The sequence below is a fragment of the Manacus candei genome, unplaced genomic scaffold (assembly GCF_025592945.1).
Source record: "Manacus candei isolate 608988 ecotype Guabito, Panama unplaced genomic scaffold, ASM2559294v1 h1tg000042l, whole genome shotgun sequence".
Lineage (NCBI taxonomy): Eukaryota > Metazoa > Chordata > Aves > Passeriformes > Pipridae > Manacus > Manacus candei.
In genome coordinates this window covers 4088788-4110979 of record NW_026138090.1, presented here as the reverse complement: position 1 = coordinate 4110979, position 22192 = coordinate 4088788, and the positions used below count along the sequence as shown (strand labels likewise).

The following is a 22192-nucleotide window of genomic DNA, read 5'->3' as shown; positions in this document are numbered from 1 at the left end:
CGGGGAAAGGCCAGGGCAGGCAAGGACTGGGGCTGTGCACCCACATGCACATTGAGGTCAGCTGCTGTTCTTTGGGATTCAGATGATTTAGGTTACTCTGCCAGCTGGATCCTCTCAAGGCTGATGCTAAGGAACACAAAAGCCTTTTGTCCTCCATGGGGAGACTTTTGAGTACGAGGAGTCGGGCTGTGCTGGTAGTCAGGCTCCTGCCTATTTCTGTAGCCATTTGAATGCCTTCAGTTCGGATCTGTGTGGCTGTATTGTGTAGTCCAGGAGAAAAAACCTACAGCATTTATATCAGTAGTGTCAGTCGCTGCTTCCTGTGTTCCAGATATTCCTCAGTTCTGTGGGGTTTGCTTCAGATTTTGAACAAGTTTTTGCAAAAAACCCCATCAGTCTGACAGAGCATCAGCTAATAATTGCTCCAAAGCTGCCCTTGACATCACTGGGGTTTGGAAGGGGCTCTGATACATGAAGTGTTATCAGACAGGTAATGAGGTACCAGGCACTGCTTTTAGTAGCCGTTTTCACTGCATTCCTCTCAGACACATCATGAATCAGGTGGGAATGTTTTTCTGTGCAGGTCATAACCTGCACAGCTGTTACCAGTGTGGCTTTCTGACTCAGCAGACCTGCATCCTGCAGGAAGGCTCTCTGATCTGCTCACTCCCTCAGAAGTAGCTCAGCAGATAGGAGCTTTTGGTTCCTGCTTACCCTGCAGCAGAGATGAAGGCTTTGTGTGCTGCAGCCAGCTCAGCCTCAGGCCCTGACGCCCCAGGGATGGGCACCACTTACAGACCTGCCCAGGGCAGGCCACGAAGGTCTGTATTCATGCACAGGTTAAAGAAAAGGTTCCCACCCTCAGTGGCAGGTTCTGAGTTTGCAGGGCTGGGCACTCTCCTGTGTGGTTATCAGCTGGCTGAACTGGATATATTGTTAATGAATGCCTGTCATTTTAGGGTCATACAAGAGCAGTGTTGTGCATTGCTCTGCTGCAGGATTTCCCAGAGCACTAACAGCATTTTCTGCTTACAGGAGCTCACAGGAAAGCTGCCACGAGAATACCCCCTGGATCCTGGGGAGGAGCCACCTATTGTGAGGAGAAGAATAGGAACTGCCTTTAAACTGGATGAGCAGAAAATCCTGCCTAAAGGAGAGGTGAGGCTGTGCCCTTCCCTTGCAGACCCATGTCCCTACATTAGGTCTCTAAGATGTCCACTGTGCATCACACAAGAGCCATCAGTACCTATGGTCATTTTTGCTATAAATTACTGTAATTGGCCTTTTATTTTATATTCATCAGAATGGGGAAGCAGCAAGAGAGTTGATGGCTTTCTTTCAGACTCAGAATAAAGGTGAAACCCTCGAGGTTCACCCTGCCTTTGCTAGAGGTAACAGAAATAGCCTGGGTGACCAACTGGACCATAGCAGTCCAGGTGCTCTGATGACCAAGTGCAGTGATTTGTGTGAGCAGGGAGCACACCAGGAGCCTCCCTGAGCCATATGAGCCCTGCTTTTGCCTGTGTTATTGCAAACAGCCACTTGCTTTCCACTTCAGTAGCAATCCAAATTCAGGATTGCTAACCAGGGAGAAAAGCATCACCATTATCCATCTTAGCCCTGCCATAGCAAGATAAAAGCGTTTTGCTCCCCAGTCCTTAAACAAAAGAGCCTTCATCCCTACCTATGGGGAGCTGGAGTTACAGTTTTCTAAGTTTGCCAGGGAGTGTTTGTTCCCTTCCCTTGCTCCCACAGTGTGCTGGGTCAGTGCCCTGAACCGTGGCTGTGAAAACAGGCCTGCAGCAGCTGTAAGGCGGGACCGGATTCACAGAACAGCCATTGTCTGCGGAGACGCATTTGCAAGGCACTTGTGTGTATCCCAGTCTTGAGTTTCCTTTTTATTTTCGTAGGAGGAGGGACTGAAGCTGGTGTGACTGTGTGGTTTAAGGCTCGGCTCAGCCAGGGAATTAACTGTTTGTCGTTTTGTTGGCGTTTTCCTTCTGCTGAAAAAATAAACAGCTGGAGCTCTTTAGGTTTGTCCTCAATGGAGCCTGGGAGAGGAATTCCAGCGAAGTCAAATATTCATGAACTAGCACATTTAATTAAGCTTTTCAAAGGGAGGCATGGCTTAGCTGAATTACTCCTAAAACCCCTGCAGTCTGTTGGCTGCTCAGTTATAACCTGATCTCCAGCTTCCCCAGGTCTTATTGCTGGAAGGCAGCTTTTGGGGCCAGCGGGTGAGGAATCTCCTTACTCCAGTGGCAGGGTTAGGTGGTGAGAGCAGGAAGGTAAAGCAGCTCCTCCCCATTGCAGGCACTCTGCCTTTTGGCACCAGCAATCCAAACATGCTGACTCAGCTCTTCTCTATCTCCTTTCTCATCTGTCAAACTTTAGGACTATGTTGAAAACCATAAATTTCTGTTCTCGAAGAATGATGTTGAACTGTGTTTGGCTGCCAGTTTGAGAGCATTTAGAGAGGCCAGTGATGATTTTCATGTGTTTTTCAGCAAGTGCAAACACTGGAAAATCAATTTAAAGCAAAAGATGAAATATTCCCTCAGCCACGTAAATCCAGGACTGAAATTACCAACTGTGACAAGGACCTGAAGCAAGGCACTTCCATCTGAAGCCAGATGATAACTCTCATTTCCTAAGGCTTTATTTATAGGGGCCTCACTGGAAGAAAATAGACAATTATGGCCATGAGGATAATTAATATATTTTTCCTATGATATACTGAATGATTTAGAACTGAATCTGTGAAGGTCTGAAATGACAGCTCACATCAAACTCACCGTACCTTCAGCAAGACCTTTGTCAGTGCAAGACTTGCAGGGAAGGGTCCTGTTGTTTTTCTTGGTAATCACCTTTACCTGGCCTGTAATTCCTGACTGTGGGAAGGATTTTACCAGAAGATGATGAATCAGGTTTCAGGCCTTAAAACTTCATGGTGTTAAGTTCACTTTTAATAAGTCTGGCACTGATAGACCTTATAAACTCTTCAAAGCAAAAAGGGATCTGTTAAAAAGACAGGGGGTGGGTTCAGTCTTCAGTGAAGTGAGGGAAATGATAATTATAGTTTTAAGGCAATGCTGACTCATTACTGATAGCAAAGGGATTTTTTTTTTTTAAGCCAGAAGCCCGGAATAAAAACTTCAGAGAATGTCTTCAATCTGAATAAATCCCACAGCATCAGCTCATACAGCACATGCTGCTGCTAAACAAAGAGAGGATTTGAATTTGCGTAATGGGGAGCTCCATGAATATGAGGCTGTCCCACCGTTCATTAAAAGCAAAAAAGATTGTCATTTTTTTCCCTAATTTGCAATGTACTGTGTTCCCCTTTCTAGCAGACTTACTCCATCCAGCTGGGGAAGGGAGCCAGATCCATTTCAGATTAGCAGGTACCTTTGAAACTCACAGCTTGGAGTCCCAGTGCAGACTGGGAAGCTCAATATCAGCTTATGCATTGGCATAAATTGGCCTAAGTCCCTTGACTTTGGAGGATAACCAAAAGTTGTAGGTAGCTTCCAGGGTACACCTATTTGCATTTAAAAACTCATCTGAGACCCTGCAAGGACTAACTTTGAAGGCACTGGTTCTTTTTGGCATACAGAGAGCTTGCTGTTACACACTGCTGGCTCTGGCTCCTGGCTTGTAACGTGAGGAGACAATTTTCTGGTGCAATCAGCTGCAGCAGCCCATAATTACATCAGCTCCTACTCACCTCTGGATTTTGACAGCCATATACTGGGGATGAGTTAGCCCATCTTTGCCCTTTCTACCCCAAAGTGTTTGGTGAGTGCCAAGCAAACCTGTCAAGAAGTTTAAAGCTGTAGCTTGGGATCAATATGCAGCACTGATATCAAACAGGACTCAAATATGGAGATAGGAGATAGGGGGAAGGAGCAGGTGGAAGGCCGGTGTTACCCACAGATGGGTGTAAACACATGAATGTGTCAGCAGGAGAGCACAGTTGAACTTGGCCATATTGAACTGCATGAAAAGCCAAACAGCACAGCAGGCTTTAGGGCTGGAGCACACATGTCCTCTTTGAATGGGTCATCCCTTCCCCCAGCTGTGCTTCCAGGCACTCATGTGAGCAGGTGACGTTGTGCTCAGGGAGGCCCTGAGATGAGAGGAGCAGCATGGTTGTGTATGCTTTGCTGATGGAGAGCCTTGATTGGAGGCCACTGGTCAGGTTCAGGAGAGCTTCCCCATAGATGGGCTGGAAGAGTTTGGTGGTAACCAGAATCCACTTGCCTTTCTCCCAGGAGGCAGAACTGGAGCGACTGGAAAGGGAATTTGCCATTCAGTCCCAGATCACGGAGGCTGCCCGGCGCCTGGCGAGCGACCCAAACGTCAGCAAGAAGCTGAAGAAGCAGAGGAAGACATCCTATCTGAATGCACTGAAGAAGCTGCAGGAGATCGAGAATGCCATCAACGAGTATCGCATCAAATCAGGAAAGAAGCCAACCCAGAGGGCCTCTCTGATCATAGATGGTAAGTGGGACTTGGCACCCACGGCATCACGGGGGGTCTGCAGAGCACGGGGAGCAAAATTCTTGCCCTGAGGCACAGATTTCCCCTCCCTCCTGCTCCCTCTCCTGTCTGGAGGGTTCCAGGGGTGCTGTCAGAGGGGTGCTGGGGTATGTGCCATGCGTTAGGGATGTGCTGGGTCATGGCACAAGGAGCAGGGTCGCACCGTGGGTGACAAACGTGTCAGGAGAGCAGAATGTGGCTCCTTTGTTCACCTATAAAATCGCTCTGTTAACATCTCCTCTGGAGCGGTTCTGCACAAATGTAATTAATGTTAGCAGATTGGGGTGAGCTCTCTAGCTGAAAGGCATCTGTGAAATCAAAGTGGGAGCAGTGTCACTGCTGTGTTCAAATACTTCTTTTCTTTTTCTTTTTCTTTTTTTCTTTTACAATGTAACTCTCAGGGCACTTTATGGTTTACTAGGTTGTTGATTGGTTTTTCATGAAATCCATTAACTTTCTGCTGTGGTTCTTTCTCCCTTGTGGATTTTGCCCTTTCCCTTTAACTTGCAAAGCTTTTCTCTGTGCCTTTGTGGCAGGAACTGAGATTAGAGCTGCTGTATTTGTGACCTGGGTACCAAATTGCACCGCAGTCAGGGATAACAGAGAGCCATGAGGACATGGGATGGGGGAGGCAGCTCAAACCTCTTCACACCAAGGACCTGAGAGCTTCTCATGCTGCTGCAGAGGATGCTCAGAAAGCCTTTCCCTGAGTTCCACAGAACTGGTACTTAGTGTGAGCCTTTAGTTAGCAACAGGATAATCATTTTAAGAAGGTGGATATCAAACCCAGAGTCCTTAAGGCCCGAGATTTAAATCTCATAATGGCACCATGCCATTTTGCATCCTCTGGGGATCTTAGCTCTCTGTTGTGACTCAGTCTTAATCCCCATTAATTGAAAAGGGTTAGCAGCTCCTTGAAAGGCAGCCTGCTACTGAGAGTCCTGGCTGCAGCTCTGCCTCCCAGACTGAGATTGGGCTGAGTCAGTTGTTTATAGGAATTCTGTGAGGAGGAAGATGTGGGTGACTGCTTAAGGCTAAGACTCGGTGGACAAAGATCATGGTGCAGTTCAGCACGCAGTCACTGCGATTCTTGGGACCATCTGAGCAGCTTTATATTTTCTTCCTTTCAGAAGGAAACATTGCCAGTGAAGACAGCTCCCTCTCAGATGCCCTTGTTCTCGAGGATGGTATGTTGGCTGCTGTATGTTGTCGAGAGCAGGGAGGGAGGTGTGAAGTCCTGATTGATACTCAAAATGGAATAACTGTTCTGTATAATAATCCACTCACACATCCCAGTAGCAAAATCGCTTGGTTTCCCCTGACTCCACCTTGTAGTCAGACATCCGACCTGGAGCAGTGAGTATTGCTGTGGTTACTGAATTATCTCAAAGGACAGTCCCAGAATGCCCCCTTATTTTCCTTTAAGGTTTCAATTGCTTTAATGCATCACACACTCTTGCTGGCCGTTCTCTCCCAAAATGGGAACGTCAGCCAGTGCATTTCTGAAAGTCAGGTCTTCAGCTTGCTCCTGAACACAAGCAGGAGAAGCAGGGAAAGGAAACAGGCTCTGGAAATGTGATGGTGTCTCTCGAGGTTGTACTTCCATTGGAAGTGTCACACAGCCATCACCTCTCTCCCTTCTTCTCTTCACAGAGGATTCTCAGGTCACCAGCACAATCTCCCCTCTCCAGTCCCCACACAAAGGACTCCCTCCCCGGCCGCCGTTGCACAACCGGCCTCCTCCTCCGCAGTCGCTGGAAGGGCTCCGCCAGATGCATTATCACCGCAACGACTATGACAAGTCCCCCATCAAACCCAAGATGTGGAGTGAGTCATCCTTGGATGAGCCCTATGAGAAGGTCAAGAAACGCTCCTCGCACAGCCATTCCAGGTGAGCCAGATACCTCGAAGCTCCATCACGGAGGCATTCTCTGCTCTCAGGAGGGACGGGTGTGAGCCCTTTCAAAATTTACAAATAGGTCCCTTACCAGTAGGTGAGACTTTATGTGTTTTGGCCGATATGCAGGTCATAAAGACAGGCTGCAGCCACACGATTGCTGTGTGGTATCTCAGTGCTATTCTACAAAACGTTTAAATGGGAAGGATAGTGGATCATCTGAGGTCTTTGACAGGTCTTGGCCTTGACCTCTGGCTGCTGTAGAAGCACAGGCTCTGGGATGCAGCTCAGAGCAGCAGCTGACCCAACTCCCACTCACACCCACAAGATCCCAGGCACATGCCTGAGATCTGGAAAGATGCATGGGAGTCACTTCCCCCAATTCCTGACGGGAGCTGAAGTGGATGTTTCCTCTGCAGCAGTCACAAGCGGTTCCCCAGCACTGGGAGCTGTGCCGAGGCAGGAGGGAGCAGCTCTCTGCAGAACAGCCCCATCCGGAGCCTTCCCCACTGGAATTCCCAGTCCAGCATGCCGTCAACGCCGGATCTACGGGTACGCAGTCCGCACTACGTCCACTCCACACGGTAAGTCTTCCTGGCTCCAGTCTCTCTTGTATACCCTGAAATAAATATTCCTTGCTTTATCCTTTCCCCAGGGTATCAATTAATTCCCAGTTCAGGACAGGACACAAAACAGTCCTGTTCACGTAAGAACTGTTGCCAGTAGGGAATCTCTCCTGAACTGAGATCCCGAAATCCCTTCAGATGAACATGATCCTGCCCCTCATCCCTCCCTCAAAGTGATCAAGCTTTTGTTCTGCTGGGACCTTTCATCTCAGGGCCTGTTTATAGGCTCTACAAACCCCAAGTCACTTTTAAAACACATGTGGTGCTGCTACTGCTGAATTCTGCAGTAAATTCTTCCATGGATCCAGCTGGAGAGAACATGTTGTTTCCTATCTGATGCAAAATGTTGGGTAGTGTTAATTTTGTCTCACGGATAAAATGTTTGCATGTGTGTGATATCATGTGGAGAGTGAGAGGCCGTATAAAGCAATCCACCTGGGGATCCAGGTGGCAGTGGATTAGCCAGGGGTTGATAGAGGAAAAAGCTGAAGTGTGTAAGGGAAGTGATTTGATGTGTGTGGCCCAATTTGATTCCAATTTTCAGCAGGATTTCTACAAACTGTTCAGCTTCATTGCTCTTTTGCTTTTGTGGCAAACTCCGTGGACACTGCAGGGAGCAGAGCTGAGCCAGAGCTGTGTGCTAGCTGGTGTCCTGCCCTAAGGGGAAGTACCATCCTCATTTAGCTCAGCATAAATCAAGAGTTGTGCCAATACATCAGCCTCAGGCAGAGACAGTACAAGGCATTAAGACCCCGGGTTAAGTTTGTTACAAGTTATTGGCTGAGAGTACCTTTCAAGAGTGCAAAGTCTGTTAAGTACTGGAGCTAAGCTGTGTGAGAAATGAGCCTGGCACAGGGCTTGAGAAGTGACCTTGATCAGGTAGGGGCCATTTGGGTGTCTGAAACAACCATTGCTCAGTCTGTGGCTCATTCATGAGCTGCATGCCCTGGCCTTGACCATCTGTCATGGGGATGTGTTCCTGTTCCTTGAACGGATGGGTGAAGCTCTTCTAACAGTCGGGTTGAATAGAGACCACCCAGACTCGGCCATGAATCAAGCCTTGTGAACTGTGATTTGGGGTGGTTGCCTGGAGGGCTGTCACCCTCTGACAGTCCTACATGTGCCTGTGGCTGGGCCCCAGTAAAACCGAGCTGCTTGACAAGAGGTGATTTTTTAAACGGCATTCTAGGCTAAGTATGGGCAGTCTGTCTGTCTGTCTGTCTCCCACCAAGTGGATTGTACCTGTACAGGGTATTCGTGGGCCACTTGCAAGGAAATCTCACCACCTTTGGGGCCTGAGGTGTTGGGATTTGCAGAGGTGACACAAGGGGAACCTGGTAGCACAGGGACAGTGCTGATCCAAACAGCTCTGCCATGCAGCTGCACCAGCAAAGCCAGGGCTTGAGGTCCCCAGGTTTCACCCCTCAGACTGGCCCTTTCCGAGGGTGGCAAGCCACAGAGGAATGGGGCTGAGTAAGGGTTTATGTCCCTCATGGTGCTGCAGACTGAATGTCACACCAAGGAACTGGAGAGGAACAAGAATAGGACCTAATTACCCCAAACCCTGCAGCAGGGAAGCAGATTGCATTGCAGACAGCAGCCCTACGCAGTCCTGGAGGGATCCAGGTTTTCACTGCCCCAGATTCCTTTGCCTGTGTGTGCAGGCAGGGATGGGCAGTGCTGTGTTCTGTTGACTTACCAGCCTGTTTTTTTTTCCTGGTACCTGCAGGTCAGTAGACATCAGCCCAACCAGACTGCACAGCTTAGCTCAGCACTTTAGGCACCGGAGCTCCAGTTTGGAGTCACAAGGAAAGCTCCTCGGCTCAGAAAATGAGACAGGGAGCCCCGATTTCTACACCCCAAGGACTCGTAGCAGTAACGGCTCTGACCCCATGGACGACTGCTCTTCCTGCACCAGCCATTCCAGCTCTGAGCACTACTACCCCGCTCAGATGAACCCCAACTACTCCACCCTGGCAGAGGATTCCCCGTCGAAAGCCAGAGAACGGCAGAGGCAAAGGCACAAATCAGCAGGCAACCTGGTCTCTTCCAATTCAGGGAGCATGCCCAACCTGGCTGCGAGGAACGGGACGGGACACCACCGTGTCTACCTGCACAGCCAGAGCCAGCCCTCCTCCCAGTACAGGATCAAAGAATACCCCCTGTACATCGAGGGCAGCTCCACGCCCGTGGTGGTGCGGAGCCTGGAGAATGACCAGGAGGGGCATTACAGCGTGAAAGCACAATTCAAAACCTCCAACTCCTACACGGCGGGGGGGATGTTTAAGGAGAACTGGCACGGAGATGAAGTGGACTCGGTCAGGCTCACCCCCTCCCGCTCCCAAATCATAAGGACTCCATCTCTGGGCAGGGAGGGCCACGAGAAAGGCTCGGGTAGGACTGCGGTGTCGGACGAGCTGCGGCTCTGGTACCAGCGGTCCACGGCCTCCCACAAGGAGCACAGCCGCCTCTCGCACACGAGCTCCACCTCCTCGGACAGCAGCTCCCAGTACAGCACATCTTCACAAAGCACCTTTGTGGCGCACAGCCGGGTCACGAGAATGCCTCAGATGTGTAAAGCAACATCAGGTGAGAGTCCGGCCCGGGAGAAGGGGTGGGAGGGATGGGGGCCTCCTGCAGCCCGGATTCGTGCCAGGCATTACACCCCAGCTGGAGAGCAGTGCCAGACCACAGCATGTTATCTGGCCTTCACGTGCTGCTCACCAAGCCTGGAGGTATAACACTAGGGGGTAAGCCTTGTCCAAGACACTCATTGAGTGGGAATGTTTTTCTGTGGAAATCATCCCTTTGCAATGATAGGCTCAAAAGACAGGGAGGGACTGAAGCCTGGTTATTGCCAGATCTTTCCTCAGAGTTTGGGGTTTTGGGTGAGGGCACTAGGGGCTGAAGGTGATGAAACCATGAGGAGCATCACTCTTCGTAATCACAGCAAGGGGAACGATGAAGCAAGGAGGGGTTCAGCACAGACTAGGAGAATGTGTGTCTTCAGTGAGAAAAAAGCATGAGAAAGGTTAACTGGGGGCATCCCAACCCCTTCACCCCCCACAAAAATGTTTGAGTGATGACATCTGTGCACTGCTGAGACTTGGTTTTCCCATGCAGTTCCAATAGCTCTGCTAATAATATCCTGAAAATCAGAGTGATGAAGTTTGTGCAGTATTATGCCTCTGTGTCATGTACAGACCTTTGCACTCCTCTGTGCTGTTAATATTAATGGTAAGAAAACAGTCAAATTCATTACACTTAGAAGGCCACAGTGTGCTGTGAAACAGTCCAAGGTTAAATATTTACTGGCTATCAGTCACCACTGGACAAACCAGTGTGGACAGATCAAGGACTGCTCAAAACCTGAGCCACACACCTCAGCCTTGGCTTGCCACTGGCCCTCATGGCCTCCCTGGGCCGACCAGTGTCCACCCATGCTGGCTCTTGGCTCTCAGACATCCCAACATGTCTCCTGGTCCATGGTGACCACCACACTGGCACCAGTGGGGCCCTGTACTCTCTGCCAGCTCCAGAGCTGGTTGGACACAGGCTCCTCATGGGCCACTGACAGCTTCCTGAGAAGAGGCTGATTTATGTGTGGTGCCAACGCTCACAGGAGGACGAGGTGTGGCCCAAGACATAACTGAGCAGCTGCTGGAACCATCCTTTGTCTCCCTATGAAAATCTGTCTTCTTCCCTTTGGTTAATGGGCATTTCTGTTCCACGCAGCAACAGAAAATGCTTGAACACTGGAAAGCTTTGCCTTGGTGGGCTTTGGAAACCTTACCAGTTCAGGAAAATGTGGGATTGGGGTGAAAGAATGTGAAAATCACTGTTAGTCAGTCCATTCCCCCACCCATCTGGGTCTTTAAATCTAAATGTGATATCTGGGCAGCACAGGGGGAAGTGTGCTCAGTAATCACAGCTTGTCCTGACCAGCTGGCAGCATAGATTGGTTTTGTGGATAGAGTCCATTCTCAGTCACAGCTCTGGGAGAACACTGACCTTAGGGGCTGTCAGCTCCAAGGAGCAGATTAAAATTTGTTTTTCACTTCCAGTGTCATTTGGCAGCAACTAAAGAATTTAACAGCACAGAAGGGGATGCCAGGTAGAAATCTCCATAATTTCAACTGATCAGCCCTAGCTGATAGTTCTACTGGACTGCACACTGTCCTTCAAAGAGGATCAGACTTCTAGGCATGTGTTAACTTCAGAGGGTCAACACTGTGTGGACTTGAGAAGGAGGAAGGAGTAGTCAGGTGGATTTACAAGCTGGATCCTCACCAGGGAAACTCCCTCAAGAACTGCTGCCCATTTTTAGTTCAGCTTGCTTCTGTTTTCATTGGAGTAAGATAAGCCTTTCTGTGGTCCCACAGTGGACTGTCAGCAAAGCCGAACTTCACCTTTTACAAATGCATGGTGAAAGGTGGTTGTAGCCTTTTGAAATCTTCAGAACTGCCTTCCTCCTTTGCACATGAAGCTGTGTACTTGTCCAGACTCTAGCCACTGCCAGCCCTGGCTCTTAGGGACACCAGCATCTCCCACCATCCCTGGAAGCAGGAGGCTGAGCCCGACAGGCTGAGCTTGTCCAGTTCAGGACCCATGGAGTCCAGGCATCAGGAAATCCAAGCTTCCATGCTGCGAGAAATGTGGTGTCTCCCAGACTGGCTCAGGAGAGTCAGGGTGGCTGTATTGAGCTGGAGGCCAGGCTGAAATGCAGCATTCCTGCAGAGCTGGGGCCAGATCCAGCCCGTGACACGCAGCAGTGTCAGCAGTAGGCTGGTGCTCCTGTGCCACGTTCGGGCACAGTCACCCAGGAACAGGGTGAGGTCTGTCCTAGGCTGTGTTTACTCACAGCCAGACATGTTTCTGCTGGTCTGACCAGATGATTCTTCTGAACCACCCTGACCCTTGTGCCCTCTCCTCACTGGTTGTTTTTCTCCACCCTTGGTTGTTTTCCAGCTGCCTTACCTCACAGCCAGAGGAGTTCCACGCCGTCGAGTGAACTTGCAGCCACGCCACCGGGCAGTCCCCACCACATTCTCACGTGGCAGACTGGGTGAGTGTCTGTGGGATCAGGTTAGAGAATCCACCTCAGTGCCGGTGGGAAAAACCTCCCCACACACAAGCACAGAGAGAGCACAGATATGGGGAATATTTTCCATAGCCTGCACCTGCACAGAGCATTTCCAGTCTCCCATCCATGCTCTCTTGGTGGTGGAGCTCTGTTTTGGGCTGAACGAGACGTGGCTGTGCCATCCACACCCAGCAGCACCGCTCCGAGCAGTGCTGGATCCACAGGGAAAGAAGCCTTGCAGGTTCCTCCTGCTTGGACAGTCTCCTTCCTCCAATTGTCATATGTTGAAATAGCTGATATTTCTTTTTTAGCAGCCATCACACTGGCTGTCTACACCAAGACCTTGTTGTAAAGGCAAGGTTCAGTGCCTGCCGTGCCTGTGTGTGCAGCAACCAGGTTTTCCTGCTCAGTTTTCCCCAGCAATGGGCCTTCATGACTGTTAAGTGTGTCTTTTTTCAGCTACCACTAACCTGAAATGCTTCACCAAAGTGTGAGTCATTACACAGAGGTAGCCATTACTCATGTAAATATAGTAATTGGGTTCTTTAGCACCTCTTTGCAAGGCAGGGAGTTCCAGGAGTAAACAAACAGCCATTTGCAAGCTCCCAGGGGTATTCTCTAGCAATGCCTGTAATTCTGTCCTGCCACATGAAATAAAGGTCATTTCCTGATCCCGACTAACTCAGCACATCCCAGATTGCGGGATGAGATTTTGGTGAGATCAGCTGGAACTGAGACTACAGTCCTCAAAATACCCTAATCCCTTGAATAGGAAAAAGGATCTAATCACCCGAGTCATGAATTGGGACTGGTAACTTTGCAAATATTTCACTGTGCAGCCACTGGAAAATCTCGTGCTCTTTAATAACCTGGTCACCTATGACCAGGCTTGACCTCTGGTTTTACTCCAGCACCGCTTATGACTGCACTTTAAATTGGAGGTGAGGAGAACCATAACCACAACCCCTTAGGCCTACTTGGATTTTAAATTCACACATTTGACATCCAGCCGCACATGGTCTTTGCATGTGCTTTCAGCTTGAGAACAGGAAAGTGTTCCTGGTCCCATTTCACAAAAAGTCAAGGGATAGCAAGATAGGCAAAATGGCACCTACCTTTACCATACATTGAAATTTCCACAACTAAGGGTTTGAGTCTAGACTCAGATCTTAGTCTCCATCCCAGTCCTAATTCTTCTAAACATCTCCATGATGATCAGAAGTAAAACGGGTGAGCAGCCAGCTGAGACATCTGTTTGGATAATCCCAGCTTTTCTTATCTTTCCATTCAAGATAAATCCTGCACCCCGTCTCTCACAGCAAAATTGCATCAAGCCAAATTCTCAGCTGGTGAAAGTGAAGTTATCTGGATTTATAGTTTAGGCCCTCTACCAACAACCAGTGCAAAAAGAACTGGAGACAAATCAGCACTTATTTCATGGCTGAGCATAGCACGCATGGCATGTGTATAACTACAGAGAAGCAGGCACAGTCTGCCATTAGATGTACAGCACAGACTCCCCCACTGCAGGGCCAGCTGTGCCCACCTAGCACAACTCAGCAGATTGACAGTTATCCTCAACATGTTTTTGTGTCACTAACTATTTCTAAAGATGAGTCATCAACTTGTTTCCCCACTAGATTAATAAGCTCTTAACAATGTCTGTGTCATTTCTTTTCTTTAACATTTCCTCTCTCCTCTTTCCTCCTTTTTTTGCTCTCCTTTGCTCAGAGAAGCAACAGACAACTCACCCACTATGGATGAGTCTCAGTCTCCAACCCACCAAAGTACTGATGAATAGAGGTATAGTAAGGGAACGTTTTGTTCTTTCCTCCTTCTGCCTTAACAGTCCGTGAGCACAGTGGGAATAACCGGTGTCCCACTGTCCCACCAGAGCAGCCCTTTAATTCTGTGCCCATTTGTTTGCCAACAAGTCTTCCTTCAGCTCTTGGAAGAACAACTTGGAAGCATCTCGAAGCCGCTCTCTGTGCCTTTTCAGCAATTCTGCTGCTGTGGCACTTTCCCCTGTGAAAGGGACTTGGGGCCAGCCTGCTCTGTGCTCCTGCAGGGGCTGCACAGGCACAGAGAGCAGTGGGGGGTGACAAATCTGTGGCTGGGGACAATTCAGAGCAGGGTGGGCAAAGTGCTGTGGGGACAGTCTGGGAGGAGTGTGGCAGGGAGACGAGCTGGGGTAGGTGGGAGCCTCGGAGGACCTGGCCTGAGCTCCCAGCGCTCCCTCCTCCCTCCTTACTGCAGAACTGGGAAGCTGAGGCTCTAAGCAGCAAGGTTTCCTGGAACAAGGAGCAACCCTGGCCCCGTTCCTGTGGGAAGACAGGAGGGGGGAACGGTGGAGGGAACAAAAAAACCCTCAGAGTATTTCTATTTTAATTAAACTGCCATCTCTGTCTGACACTCTCATTTGAATCTACAACCATTCACAGCTGACATCTGTCAAGTATTTCAAGCCCAACTTTCTAGAGATATAAACCTCCCCACTCCAGCACAGTGCTGGGAAACAAAAGGCTTTTTAATATGCAAATGGTGATGCCCTTGCTCAGGTTCCCCTCAGACCAATTCCAGGGAAACCAGGTGGAAAACAGGGCAGAGGAAGCAGGAACTGAATCAGATGAGAACAGTCCTGTGAGGTGGGGAGGGAGCAGAGGAAGGAGTGAGAATCCCAGAGTACACAAAAAGAAAACACATCTCCCACTTTTGGCCTCAAAACAATCTCTAGCTTAGAAGTCGGTTCAAATCAAAGTGTGAGGGAGAGACATCAATTCTGGCTATTTCTGTGCAGATAGAGCAGTCACTTTTCAAAAGATCCAGATTTTGACCTCAGTGTTTTCCTCTGGCAAGTAGCTCCACAGCCTAAGCCAGGAGCTGATCCTGATCAGAGCTCTTAACATAAATAGCAAAGAAAATTCTCGTGAACTGTCTCATGTGCTCAGTAAAGGCAGCAGAAGAAGCAGTAGCTTGTCAGGAGCCTCGAGTTGAGGGCTAGGCTGTCTACAACACAACACAATCCTTTCCACATCAGACCTGGCATGCTCTCACTAGTTGTTTCCTGGTTCACCCTTGGAAAGCCACATAACTCTGGGATTGCCAGGTGATGCACAAGCCTCTGCCCAGAGCAGAAGTGCTGCAGGAAAGCATCACCAAGCACCCTCCTCCTCCCACATTCCCACTGGATAATACAGTACATGGCTGAGAGAGCTGCACTTAGAACTTGCTCCCTGGCGAGCATCCTACCAAAAACCTCCTTACTCCAGCTTACTACAGGGCAGGACAGCAAGGCAGAGCCCTCAGGCAGAGCCCTCAGGCAGAGCCCTCAGGCTGGAAGCACAGCAGCTCTGCCTGTTGCCATTCCTGCATCCAAATGTCAGGGCACCCTGGCTGTGGAGAAGCTGTCAGAGCTCAGCTTTCTCCTGCCTCCTCACAACAAGGAGGTTGCTGGGGCAAACGGGACCGCTGGGCAAGATCAAACTGGGTCAAAGCAGAGTCCTGCACGCTGAGCCCACCCCAAATATCAGCTTGGGAATACCTGCAGAGTGCAGTGGGGTCTGAATATCCTGCATTCCTCTCCACCCACAATACAATGTTTAATGCTCATGGTTGAACTTCTCAAGAGGCCTCACTGTCCTAACAAAGTTTCATTTCTCCTGCAGGAACTACAATGATAGCTGTTTCCTGGATTCTCCCCTCTATCCAGAATTAGCAGATGTCCAGTGGTATGGGCAGGAAAAAGCCAAGCCTGGGACTCTAGTGTGAACCCCTGACCTCAAGTTAATCACATCAATGCCATTCTGAGATCACCTCACTGCCTCTCATTTGCCTTACCCAGATGCACTGTCACCCAGCACCAGCTTCAAGTCTAAGCACTTTTCTCACGATGCAATTCAAGGCGACATCTATGGAACACTGGCCCTGAGACATCCACCGCGGCAGCGACGGAGCGCAGCACATCCCACGACCAGGCAGGTGCCCGTCCCTCCCACCACAGTGGGCGGAGAGGAGCAGACACCTGAACAGCCAGTTGGCAGTTTAAAAATTGGTTTTCCTTTGAAACAATGGAAGCCTTTCAAGGCTTACATCAAATCTTAGTGTTCCACGGCACGTAACAGCAGTAAGAGTTCCATGACCTGCGAGCTGAAGCCAACAGAATTAGTTTTAAGGGGGCGGGGATGGGACAGAGGCTGAGAAGAGGATACCATAGTCCTGAAAGTGCATCTGTTCTGAAGAAACAGCAACATCCCATCACTGCAGAGATGTGTCAGTGTCACAATCAGATCAGCACTGCCAAAAATCACCACACCACCGCTTGCAGGACAAGTTTGCTCGCAAGTTTCAGCTACAAGAACATCTCCCTCCTTTTAACTCGGTGGCAGACGCGGCCACCTCCTGTAAAATGGCATTTCCTTCTTCGCTTGGAGCCCACCTATACGCGAGTAAAACAACCCCCTGCGCTGCAGACACACCAGAGGTCTGGGCTGGTATCACAGCATCGCTGTCTAAAAGCTACTGTTAAACTGGACAAACAAGGTTTACAAAGGCATTACCTAAAGCAGAGGCGAGTACTGCACTCACAGCATCTCTGTGGCTGGCACAGGGTGCCCACCAACGCACAGAGAGGTTGGGGGTTGCGACGGTTTTTTTGATAAAAGGTAAAAATTGCCAAAAAAAAAAAAAAAAAAAAAAAACAACAAAAACGCCTTTCTGCAAACAGATACAGCCGATAAATTCAAATCGATTTCTGCACGAAGCGTCAAGGTGAAGTCAAAGGGAAAGCACATCGCAGTCGAATCGACATGGTAGAGCTGCGTCAACATATCGGTTCCACTCATCTTCCCCTCGTTAGCACCCGTGTAGCAAAGGGCTCGTCACCCGTGTGCTGCTGTGTGGGAGAACCGGTCTGTCGGGAAACAGGAAGGCTCTGCGGCGGAGTGGGGTTGGACAACCAGCAGACAGGCAAATCTTCCCACTGCGAGACCACAAGGGAGAGAAGCGACTGAGGGAGGCGTTGGACACGAGCGAGAGCTGCCTGCTGATACCAAAAGGAGTCGCACGAGCGCGTCATGGAAGGAGCCGCAAGTTTACACATACTTTTGAGCAATGCTTTATACATGTCAAGCCATGGAACTTTAAAAGGCCTCAAAGACACTTTTGTAATGAACAAGTGCACAATCTAGGTGGATGTTGAAGCTGGCACGTCTAGTCTTCACTGCGGTGCTATGCTGTTTTTATTGCCACTCGATGGGGGGAGGCGCACGGCCTTCCCCCGTTTGTGCGTGCAAACGATGATTTCCTATGGGAAAGGCATTAAAAGAAACGGCTGGAGGGGGTTACTTTGTGAAAAGCAGAAACTGAAGTTAGCTTTAGTTTTAAGGAAAAAGGAAAAAAAAAAAAACGTGCGAGTGTGTATGTGTGTGTTGAGAGTGTGTGTGTGTGTGTGTGTTCCAAGAATAACAACAGCATCTACCAGACAAAGTAGGGCGAAACGTTTCAAATTAAACACAGCGACTTGGGGGGCTGCCACACCTTTTGGTATTAAAATTGCTGGAAAACTGCATTCCAGGCTTTAAAAGAGAAGGGTTCTACATAATTAGGCTTTGAAAAACAATGGGGTTTCTAAATATTAATACCTTTCTGCAACTCACACCAGAAATGTTGGCTTCAGTTCCCTGCGCTGCTGCCTCGCATGGCTGGTGAGGCAGGGGGGTGGCCTTGCAGAGATGAGACAATGACAGGCTGAAAGGCTGTTTATTTGTCCAGGGAAATCCAAGGCAGAGTTAGGATTGGATGAGGCAAAAGCCCAAGCTGGATGGGGCTCTGAGCAACCTGGTCTAGTGGAAGGTGTCCCTGCCCATGGCAGGGGGTTGGAACGAGATGAGCTTTAATGTCCCTTCCAACCCAAACCATTATATGGTAAGGAGACCCTTTCATGTTCATACATGAAGCATAAATGAATTACTCCTATGAAAAAAAAGCAAGAAACACTGGCCAGGGGTTTTCAAAGGTGGCCACACAAACCTTGTGCTTCTGGGTCTCCTTGAAGCATCACCCTGGGAGTGTGACACCCTGTGACAGTAATTGAAGCCTTGTGTCCAATTCTGGAACAACAGCCAGGGATGAGATTGCACCCTTTATCTGGACATGCAAAATGCTGTTTTCACCATCTCTTTGTGCTTTGGGGTCTTTAACATGGGAATTATTTCAAGCTCCTAATTGGATTTTTAGCTGGATAAGAGATAGTACTGATTAATGACATTTGCTGATAAGATTTGGAAGCTAAAGTGAAAGGATTAAATAAGGACCAAATTAAGCAGCAGCAAGTAATTTAGCCCAAGGATTTTTAGGGGCTCTGAGCAACTGTCTGTTTTCTTTTTAATTTCCCTGGTAAGTGGTTTGGGTTGGTTTTTTTTTTAATGTGTACCTTCTTTTAATTAAAAAGAATTCAACAACAGCGGCACTATGAGGCCTCTGGGCACTACAGGAAGAAACATTAATTCCTTCAAGACCAGCTCTGCAGTTTTGCAGCAAAGGTTAAAAGGTGGCAGCCCTGAAATTGGGGGGAGGAAGAAAAAAAAATGTTTAGCCTGAATTGCAAACAGGCTGGAGTGGAGAAAAAGCTTTCTAGAAACGGATTGAGTTTTGCTTTGTGTTCTGCTTTTCTGGTTTGCAATCAAGGCACACGTGAGCAGCCAGTCTGGTAGTAAAGACAGATTAAGTAAAACAGGTTTTACTGTTTAGCTCAATTCAATTAAACACAAATGTACATAAAATGTTAATCATATGAGATTAACATATTTAAGTATAACACGGAGGGGTATATACATAGCTATTATAGACAAGCACTTGACTACCAACTTAACCCCTCCTTTACTTTTTTTATTTTTCAAGGCTCCATCTGCCATAAAGCCACAACCGCGTTCTTCGTCTCCGTTGTCTGACGCTCCCTCTGTGTGGGCAGGAGCCAGTGGACAGTCCATGCACTGGGCTGTGCTGGAGGCAGGGTTTATTTTTAAATGGTATTATATGCAGTCGAGTGTTGAAAATGTTGAAACAGTCCAATTTGTTTTTCACTCTGTATTAGTTTTAGTTTCAGGCATAGCCAATCCCCATTCAGGTGCTATCAGATGACCAGTTACTGCTTAGTTAACTAGATGTAAAGTTTTACATATATATTAATGTCAATAGTTTTATTACAGGTTGTGTAAAATGGACTCTCTAGTTTAAAAAAAAAAAAGGAAAAAAAAAAAGAAGGAAAAAAAAAATTAGGTCTCTCCTGAAATTGAACTTTAGAGCATGGAAAATGATTTTACTGGATTCTGTTCAACTGTAATCAAGGAAAAAAAAATATGTATGTTGTAGAAAAAGTCGCAGAATTAAAAAAGATCTGCTTTTAATTTATTCTTTTTGTATTAAGAATTTGTATAGTTACCTTTACATTTTGCAAAACGGTGTTGTCAACACTTCCTTATTAAAGCATTTTCAAAATGAAACCTTGCCGTGGTCTCTTCGGGAGGGCACAGCACACAGGCAGCTCTTACCTGCTCTTCACTGCCACCACTGTGAGATGCTGGCTCCAGATGTGCACACAGCTGGCCAGGGTGTCCATGAGGGACCCGCTCCTTGGCTGTCAGGGGGCCTGACTGCAGAAAACATTGGGCATCCCCCCAGAAAATCCTGTCCTTTAGAGATCCTTTGGGATTCAGTGCTTGTGCTCAGCAGATCTGTGCTTGCTCTGCTGTGTGTTCTCCCGAGCACAGGTCTCGGGAGAAGAAACGGTGTGATGGACTTTCCACGGGAAACAGTCATGGGTATAATCCTTACTTCCAACACACATAACTTGAGATTACTAAAATTAACACTCACTCGTATGAATTGAATGCCAAATTGCTGCAAGGCCATTTGCAGCACTGCCAACAGCTGTGGGACTGGCTTGAGCACCAGCACGTTCCCCAGTGCTCCAAGGAACTGCCTGCTCCTTGAATTCCTGAGGGACCACCCCCCCCAGCAGAGGCTGCTCTAGCTCAGGGCGGGGCTTTGCCGGCAGCAGTGACCCCTGCACAGGGTTAGGGATGTCACTTAATACCAGTTTTCCCCTCTGTGGGCCGCAGTGACCCCTGCAGCCACCCACCCCCATCCCAAACCACAGACAGCCACACACTCACATGGGACCCATCCACACTTCCCAGGGCAGTTGCTTCCTGCTCTTTCCTTTTATTCCCACTGTCCACGGAGCCTCTTCCCACCTGATCCCCCACACACCCTACAGGGAGCCACCAGTGGCATCAGCCCAGAGACAGGCAGCCCCTCCAGCCATCACCTGGCATTGCTGCATGAGGGACCTTCACAGGCAGCAAATCCCCAGAAGGGTTTGGGATGGGACAAAGCAGCCATGATCAAGGTTTCAAACACCCCTGGAACTCTAGGACCTTAACTCAGATTTATTGCCAGTGGCTCCATAGTGCTGCAGGCACCTCCTCCAGCTCCACATTGCCTCAGGAGCAGCTTTTGGGACAGCCTGCTCCAGATCTGACACCAGCACTGCCACCCTTGTGCCAGCCCTCTTGGAAGGCACTACCTTGTGTCCTCATCCCCTGGGTCCAGAAGTTGGAGCAGTCCCTTCCCCCCTGAGAAGTAAAGCCTTTTACATCCCAACCAGGTTTATTCTTCGGGCAAGACTGGATTTATGGTAGTGATTCTATGGCAGCCAGCAGGAGCAAAACCCAGTTCCTCCATCAAAATAAACTGATCCCACATATGCCTGCCTGAAGAGCCTTTCCAGCAGTAACAGACAAACAGCAAATAGGGAGTCAAAGACATCTAAGTAGCATCAGGCACAATAATACCGTTATCAGGTATTATCTCAAACCACATACCTTGAGAGTTCACCTCACACAGCCCCTTCCACCACCAGGGTTGGGGAGGGGTCGGGGACTGCAACAAATGACTGGGGCCACTGAAGTCCCAAAACCACTCCAGACACTGCTATGGCGAATGCATGAATTCATCCCAAGGCTACAAGTCTTCGGATTCAGTGGAATTATTTCCGCCTAATGCAGGAATTATCAGAAATAAACATCTGGAGAAGCCCATAGGGAAAAGTTCGAATTGCTAAACTGAAACATACCCTCCCCACAAAAACCGATGAGCAATGTGACAGCTGCACCACACCCACTCGTCCCTAAACCAGACTTGGGTGGGTTTGGGATTATTTTGGCTGAGAGGCATTATTAACTATTTGATCACGGTCTGGTAGCTGCCATTTGGGGCCATCCGGCTGCAAAGAGCCTCCAACCGGTGATGAAATGCAGCTGCTGTAACAGTGTCCCCCCAGCTCACGATCCCACAGGACCAGGGCTGGCTCTCACGTGCGGGACAGCTGGAAACTCTTACACGGATCTGCCGTGAGAAAGTGCTCCTCGGTCCCTCGGCTCCCCAAGCAGCACCATTCCACGAATTGCAGGGGGATAAAGTTCTTCCGTCATGGGATTCATTCGAGCGAGGCGGCTGTATTTCAGGGACTGTAAGCCAGCAAGGAGGCACATTGCTTGAATTACATTCTTTAAACCCTGATCAGACTGAAACATTCCAACCCCAAACTGACATCCCTCCAGGAGGCGCATCCACACTCTAACCGGCGCTCAGGGTACCATTAAAACTCTGCTCAATAATTGGCTCTAAAGCAGGAGGGGAAAAAAAAAAATTTATGTAGTACTATTACAGATGCCCCAAGGAATCCACTTCCCCCTGAAGCAGACGACAGAATGCTCCTTAAACCATCCCCTGGCTACTCATTCGCTGCAGTTTCCAGGGAAATTACAGCTCTTCTGAACAAGGGACAATATTGTCCCTCAATTATTTACAGAGTTCAAAACTAAGGTCAAGATGAAGATTTAGAAACAGCTCAGGAAACCGTCTGGGTGGGGAGAGGGATAAGGTTGCGACATTACACGTTTCCTGTTGTAATAAAGCCTCCAAAGAATATCTGTGCAGAGAACTGCAAAAAAAAAAATCACCAGACACCACTGTTAATGAAAC

The 22192-nt window shown here is 48.8% G+C and overlaps 1 protein-coding gene across 7 annotated transcripts in view; it reads left to right on the top strand.

Annotated features, from left to right (window-relative positions):
• Positions 1 to 19647, top strand: part of FRMD4A (FERM domain containing 4A) — a 365081-nt gene extending 345434 nt beyond the window's left edge. For 5 of the 7 annotated variants that reach the window (XM_051795149.1, XM_051795148.1, XM_051795150.1 and 2 more), the window contains 8 exons: positions 1036 to 1158; positions 4275 to 4503; positions 5673 to 5729; positions 6196 to 6433; positions 6859 to 7023; positions 8795 to 9654; positions 12034 to 12130; positions 15814 to 19647. In XM_051795149.1, the coding sequence (XP_051651109.1) occupies positions 1036 to 1158; positions 4275 to 4503; positions 5673 to 5729; positions 6196 to 6433; positions 6859 to 7023; positions 8795 to 9654; positions 12034 to 12130; positions 15814 to 15916 (1872 nt within the window). In that variant the 3' untranslated portion in view covers positions 15917 to 19647. Of the gene's footprint in view, positions 1 to 1035; positions 1159 to 4274; positions 4504 to 5672; positions 5730 to 6195; positions 6434 to 6858; positions 7024 to 8794; positions 9655 to 12033; positions 12131 to 13879; positions 13952 to 15813 lie in introns of all 7 variants that reach the window. The other 2 variants (XM_051795152.1, XM_051795154.1) reach the window with 2 other exon arrangements.
• Positions 19648 to 22192: the final 2545 nt, after the last annotated feature.